The 7,382-nt window shown below is 42.9% G+C and overlaps 1 protein-coding gene across 2 annotated transcripts; it reads right to left on the bottom strand.

Annotated features, from left to right (window-relative positions):
* Positions 1-1,766: 1,766 nt before the first annotated feature.
* Positions 1,767-6,983, bottom strand: DYDC1 (DPY30 domain containing 1). 2 transcript variants are annotated; one of them, XM_028729216.2, is made up of 6 exons: positions 6,809-6,983; positions 6,118-6,310; positions 5,378-5,500; positions 4,433-4,528; positions 3,612-3,728; positions 1,767-1,981 (listed from the first exon to the last, which is right to left on the bottom strand). In XM_028729216.2, exons 2-6 carry the CDS (start codon positions 6,262-6,264, stop codon positions 1,928-1,930), a joined length of 537 nt encoding a protein of 178 aa, XP_028585049.2. In that variant the 5' UTR covers positions 6,265-6,310; positions 6,809-6,983; the 3' UTR covers positions 1,767-1,927. The 2 variants fall into 2 exon arrangements, with proteins under 2 accessions (XP_028585049.2, XP_028585046.2); XM_028729213.2 differs by having other exon boundaries at positions 6,794-6,981.
* Between the last annotated feature and the right edge of the window lie 399 nt (positions 6,984-7,382).

The following is a 7,382-nucleotide window of genomic DNA, read 5'->3' as shown; positions in this document are numbered from 1 at the left end:
GACCTGGAAACTGTACGCCAAGATCTCCTTTGGCCAATAAAGCGAGATGAGCGCCGCAACCCCAGAGCCGGCCACGACTGGACCTAATGGTCAGGGGTCCCCTTTACCCTTTTACCTATAATGGAAATATGACATACAAATAAACATAATAGGATTCTGATCTCCAAAACCTGTGTTGATGCAATATTTGGTTAGCCAACTGCATTTGGATATTCTCAGGCCATTTGCTTCTTTGTGGTTGTACTGTAGCTCTTTGCACATCTCTGCAAAGTGGGCATAAGTGTGGCACTAAGGGGCAGCTGAATCCTGTCTGCCTGTTTTGCTTTGGGGCATGCCTGCCTCACTCCCTAGGTTTACCTCACCTCCGTGGGTCAGACAGAACATCTAACTTAAATGTAGGTTTATAAAGCCCAATATGCACTTGCCCATAACATGGAACATGGTAAATTTCCCATGCCTGGTATTACATGTAGCATCCAATATATGGATGTGAGCTGGGCACAGGGCTAACCTCACTACCCCACTCTGCGTTGACAGCAGCCACTTGCCCAAGGTAGGAAAAGTGGCCTATTATTTAACTGTGGTGCAAATAATATCCTAAGTGTTCAACACATGGGAAAGAAAGTCACAACTGTGTTGGCTAAGGTTTGCTCAATACACATAAGCTTCTGCAATGCAGGCTCTTAATAAAGAACAAGTTTATGTGTAACTTCCATTTAGCGTGTGGATACGCACACAGAGAATTCCAGCTTTGAGAGGAGCCCATCTAGTTACACTGCTTAATTCAGTTTGACCTTATTTTGGGCCTCATATCTGTTTTCATCCTTACTAGTAGGATGGCAACAGCTGTGAGGAGCATATTACTATCAACGCATTCTTTTCAGTGTCTGCGTAAGGGGTCTCAGGTTTAGCTAAATAAACCTGCAAGCACCATTTGAGGGGGGAGGGGGAGGGAGGAATCCACATATCTGGAGATATTTTTCAAACAGCAACACCACTTCATCCAAATATAATCATATAATCCTAAAATAAAATAAAAACCATACTCCACCTATTTTGTTACTAATATAAAAGGGGCAACTCTTCTGTTTTGGGTGCCTTCTGTGTACATGTGTCTTGTTTTATTCAGAATTTCACAGCAAAGGAAGCCAACTGGAGTCCCATTAGGGAATTGCAAATTCCCCATGTGCACACCTGAAATGTTGGGGTCCAAATGGCACGAAATATGATAAAAACATGGCTTTATGCTGATGCCTGTGTTAAGAGATGAATTTCAGAGTGTCTCTAGTAAACGTTTGTTGTTATTGATTCCACCCACAAACCTGTCTTGTTCCACCCATGAGTGACCATGTGGAATTCAGGTATCCCCAAACTCGGCCCTCCAGATGTTTTGGGACCACAACTTCCATCATCCCTAGCTAACAGGACCAGTGGTCAGGGATGATGGGAAATGTAGTCCCAAAACATTTGGAGGGCCGAGTTTGGGGATGCCTGATGTAGATTCTGTCAATGCCAGTCATGACCCATGACCCATTAGAATCTGCTCTGCTCTCTGCCCTCTCTGGTCTTCCCCAGAGAGGCAGTGTTTTGAAGTCTATGACATGGCAACCTTGGGCACAACCTCAGTGCCAATACAACAGAGAGGACCATCCTAACTTGAACCAGGTCTTGCTGTTGGGCTCTTAGTTCTGTTTATTCCCAACTAGTGATTGGGTTATATTGTACATGAAGGCACCGCCTCATCCGGTAAGTAAACAGGGACTACCTTATACAACATGCTTTTATTTTATATTTTGGTGGTGGGAGTTTGCTCTTTAGCTGCATTAATTCATTGTATCAGTAGCCCTAAAACAAATACCAGCCATCCACACCTGTAGCAGCCCTTGAAGTTTCTGGAATAAACAGCTGCAGGTGAGAAAGATATCTCTCAAACAGGCGACTCTTCTCCTTCCTCTGTCTCAGCTACTGTAGTCAGTGCATGCTGGAAATCAAGAAAAAAGAGGGAAAGAGAGAAAGTTATCGCTTATTGGAACTTTTAAGATGATCTGTGAAAAAAGCAGGGGGGAAAGTGTTTAAATGGCTGTCAGACTACTCAGTGAACAAAAACTCAACCCAAACATTTCAGGGGGTGTTTCTTAGAATTTATCAGATGACACCTGGGGTCCCTCCCAGTCCTACGATTCTGCGATTCCATTATTCTAATATCAGAAATGAGCTCAACTGGGAAAAAGTTGCCTAGAGAGATCGTTGCAGGGAATGTTATGTACCAAGTTTGGATCATAGAACAATAGGCAGGTAGGATCCTAGAATGCAACAACTGATTGGCTTGCAGGAGAAGACCAATCAGGCTCTAGGAGGAAGTTAATCAGCCTATTAGGCTGGTCGGATCGGAGAATGCAACAACTGATTGGCCTGCAGGAAAAGACCAATCAGGCTCCAGGAAGGAAGCAGAATCAGCCAATCAGATGGGACTCATTGCGTAAATAATGTATATAAAAGCCTGAGGTTTGGGGGTCAATTCAATCACTGTTTTACAAGCTGTGATAAAGAGCATGAAATCACTGCAGGACTCTGAGTATATTTCAGGGAGGTAAGCATCAGATAGGGGGAGATCTCTCTATACTCTTTATTCAACCACTCCCTTTATTATTAAAACTAGATAACACCCCTTTTTTGTTGTGTTTGTGGCAGATTTTCTGCCATCATATCTAGTTTGGCCCTATAATAACCCAGGCACCAGAGAGTATTCTCTCATTACTGGATCCTTGCATTTTGCCACTACAGGAGGGATGAGACTGAGGTTATTTTCTCCCTCCACTCACCCAGACCATGTGCAAGTATCAGTCCTCTGGAGGCAAAATGCTTGAAAATCACTGCCCCAGAAGAAGAGCAGAGGTGAGCAGCACTGCTCTCCTTGCTTTCTGCCCACACTCTAGTATTCCAGAAACCCTGGCAAGAGTGTCACACCAGTAGCTCACGCTCTCAATGGAATCATGCACTGGAAATGAGAACTTCCTTCCAGAGGACATGGAGATGGTGGTCACTACTTAAAGGTAAAGGGACCCCTTACCATTAGGTCCAGTCGTGGCCGAGTCTGGGGTTGTGGCGCTCATCTCGCTTTATTGGCCGAGGGAGCCAGCATACAGCTTCTGGGTCATGTGGCCAGCATGACTGCCGCTTCTGGCGGACCAGAGCAGTGCACAGAAACGCCGTTTACCTTCCCGCCGGAGTGGTACCTATTTATCTATTTGCACTTTGAGGTGCTTTCGAACTGCTAGGTTGGCAGGAGCAGGGACCGAGCAACGGGAGCTCATGCCGTAGCGGGGATTCAAACCACCAACCTTCTGATCAGCAAGCTCTAGGCTCTGTGGTTTAACCCACAGCGCCACCTGTGTCCCATGGTCACTACTTAAGTAGCTGTAAAAGGGGATTAGGAAAATTCACGGAGGATAATAAGACTGTTGGTCATATGAAACCAACAACGCCATGGGATCTCTATATTCAGAGGCAAAATGTCAATGAAAACCAGTCGCTGGAGAGATGCAACAGGAAACGGCTCCTGCCTTTGTGTCCCGCTAGTGGCCTTCTTAGAGGAATCTGGTCGTACTTACATCAGATTGTTCAATTTCATCTATCTCGTCAACTCTGCTCAGATGAGGAGCCCCATATTTGTCGGTCAGCTCAGCTAAGGTTTTCGACGGTGTCTCTTTCTCAGCAGCTGCCTTTGCCTACAATTCAAATTCCATTTTCAATACCACGGCGAATCCAAGCGATTTTATGATGTATTCAGCTGAATGAAGCCGTAAATATGTAAGCACACGAAAATCAAGATGCGAGCCATTCCCCAGCTCCTTTCTCAGACCATTGAGCTGAATGGGTAGTCTCTCCTGTGCACAAAAATTTCATTGAAACAAATGGGACCTGTTTGAGACACACAGCAGCACTTGAGACCCACTGAATTTCTCCCTCTATTCTCTGAGCAATGTGACTAAGACAAAGAGCCACCATAGTCAGCAGAGGCCAATTCTGACTGATTAGATGCTTGCTTGTTTTTCAACGAAAGCATAAAAATGTCTTCTTTGGGAATAATTAAAATAAATTGGTGATATGTAACTTCCCCCTGCTCCACTGCCCAGCAGTTATTGGCCCTTATTGTTATTGCACATGTCCTAATTTAAAGGATGGGAAAACAACTATGGCTTAGCCTTATGTGCAAACTCATCCTTGACCATGGTTTGCTTGGCTCTCCTAACCTAGATGCTCTCCAAACTTCAAACACAGGAGGCAAGAACACTTGGGGGAGGGACCCAGATCACAGGAGAAACAAGCCCATTCCTCAGCTGAAAGCTGCTAGAACATAATTTGGGAGACGGCTATTTGATGAGTGTTGGCATGCAAAATAGAAATGATCATCAATGACATTTTATCCTACCTCCAACTCTGCTTGTAGTTTCTGCTCCAATAGAAGCTCTTCTTCTCTTTCTCTCTCTAATCTCTCTTGTTCTTCCCGTTCTCGTTCCATTTGTGCCTGCAGCCATATCATGCAAAAGTGCAAGTTGGTGAAAAGGAATTTCTCCCTTGATGTGCTAGTTTTTTTCTTTCTTTCTTCTTGATTTGCAGGGAGTTTTTGCACGGGGGGGGGGGGGGCAAAAAAATGAGACCCATCAGCCGACTTAGCATTGTGTGCAAACTGAGCCAACTTCTCTGGTGTTCAGTTTAGATTGCTCAATGAAAGTAGAAATCATATAATTTTGCACTTCCTTGCTTTAAGGTCACAGAAAAATTTAAAATCTTATGCCTTCGTTCCATGTTTAATCAAGGGTTCCCCCCAGACCTATGTATGAATAAATAGTTTATATCATTTAAAAAGGACCAATTGGCTTTGCTTTATGAATTGTGGGTTGGGATTAGAGATCAGCCAAAGGAAAAATATCCACCCATCCACACATGGTGTACACAAAGGCTGCAATCCTATACACAGGTACCTCGAAGTAAAGCCTACCGAACTCAGCCAGATTTACTTCTCAGCAGACTTGTACAGGTGTATTAAATGAAATTGCATTAGCTAGCGCAAAAGTACATTTCTGCCCAAACATTACAAACCCTGCTGGTGTCTTTTAATTCATCTCTGAGATATGAACTCTCAAAAATTATCAGTGTATGACCTCAGAACATTCAAAAGAATCCCTTGTTGCAGGCACAATGCTCTTCTGTTCATGCAATGGAAGGCTCAGGTTACCCCCTGGTCCTCAGGAATGTGTGGATGCTAGCCACAAAGGGGGGAAAAACAGATCTTTATAATAATGCCCCCTTCTGGAAGCACTCACACACAGCTTGGGCTTTTTGACTCTTTCTCTGTTTGGTTGCTCTGCCCTACCTGCCTCTCTTCTTCAAGCTTCTGCTGAAACAAAAGTTCTTCTTCCTTCATTCTTTCGATCATTTCCAGTTCTCTTTTGGCCTCCTCACGCTCTCGCTCTAGATCTTCCCTTTCCAGTTTCCTCTGTAAATGATTGGTTTTTTAAAAAGGCAGCATAAGAGAAAACAGAAAAGGAGATACGAAGTTTCACATCTCTGAGCAGCAAAAGGTTCAGGTGACAGAAAATGAGAGGCTCAGATCTATTGCTAAGCAAAAGTATCTGGACTTCACAGTAATATCTTGTCTGCTTACAAATATGCAAGCAGAGCAAGCAGGAGCGCAGTTCCTAGCCTAATAATAATATTAATAAATTGAAATTGAAAAAATTGAAAATTTTGCTTGTTTAGGACTCTCTCCAGCTGCAGAAAGGGGCATAGCTCAGCCTTGACATCCCTACGGTGTAAAGCTCTGCTCAAGCGTTATTAACAATGGCAGTAGTGAACACCTTTAATTTAATAACAGGAATGCCAGGACAGGGAATGGGAAGGAAGTAATTTTAGCTCCTGCCCTGAAAGTATGTGTTATCTCATTCATGGCTCTAGGATTATCAACTGGCCATTCAGCAAGCATCAAATGATGCAAAGCCCATACTTGTGTTTTCACTTAACACACACAAGACTGTTCCCCTAATATAATAACTAGCATTAGTATTTAATATTTGAAGTGTCTGACAATATTAAGTGTAGAAGCAGAGGACTCACGTGGAGTGCATCATCCATATTTTTCCGATATTTATAAATCCACCATGCCAAGTACAGGATTGGGTCTGCTGGCCGACGTTCTGCCACCTCGGCAAGGCCCTCTGCCAAGCATCTGCCTAGGCATTTTTTGAGATATGCAGTCTCCATTTTCAGTTCTCCCAAGTATCTGTGACGGCGATTAGTCCTTTTGGATCTAAAAATGGTGGCAAGCCGTGGGAGGAGGAGGAAAACATTTTGAATAATAGATGTACATTACAGTAATTTAACAAACAGAAATATAAGCTGCTTTGACAACCTTTACCGGTTTAAAAAGTTGCCGAGATATTTAAAGAAACCAATAAATTAATAGCTAGCTTTGACCTGGGTGGAAATCTATGATTAAAGGCTTGCTCTGTGAAACTTAAAGGTTGCAATTCCTAAGAGTTTATTTCAGGCTAGTGCTAACCACCCCTGAAATCCTTCTGCATAAGCCCTGTGAAAATGGACAGGAGCTGCAGAACAGAACAGAAGCCAGACTTTGGGATGGATCAGGCCCATGGTAGGTAATCCAACCACACTGATGTGTAAACTGACCTTCGGTTGAATTAGCTCAATGCAGATTCCAGAGCCTATACAAACTAAGTAGGTACTAAACTGTCATTTGATATCTACTTAAGAACATGGAAAGAGTACTTACTAAAGGACAACTCACACTCATATGAAGAGGAGAACTTTGTTCCTGATGCAAGGGTGACCAAACCCTTACTGGTATTTTCTTCACTCTTGTCTAGAAGAATAAGCTCTGTGTATATCCAAAGATGGAAACAGTTAAGCCTGGATGCTGCTGTTTGGTATCCTAGCAACGGACCAGTGTTCTAGCCCTATGCTGCTATCTCCCTGAAGATTCTGTATCTCCTTCCTTCTTGGATAGATAGTATTTCTTTGTGTTTTTTATTGTTATCAATTGGAAAAAGAATATATGAAGTTGAAATGTTTACATTGCATTACTTTATTTTTGGATATCTGTATTAATGTGGGTAATTTATAAGCTTGCACATTACTGTATTCAGAAAAGGAAGGCTTTTAAAAACAAACCTCCACCTTTGAAAGATAGGTTAAAAAACCCTTTTATTCCTTTCCTTTCCACTAAGGTAAACACATCAATAGTCCACTTGTAACAAGAAATGACAGGTACTTGTTTTGACCCACATTATACAAGCATCTATCAAGAAATTAATGCTAATTTCAGCCTCCATTATATACAGCTAAGTGGGTCCCTTAGCTGC

Source organism: Podarcis muralis, chromosome 6 (assembly GCF_964188315.1).
Source record: "Podarcis muralis chromosome 6, rPodMur119.hap1.1, whole genome shotgun sequence".
NCBI classification, from domain to species: Eukaryota; Metazoa; Chordata; class Lepidosauria; order Squamata; family Lacertidae; genus Podarcis; species Podarcis muralis.
This window is presented reverse-complemented; position numbering and strand designations above follow the sequence as displayed.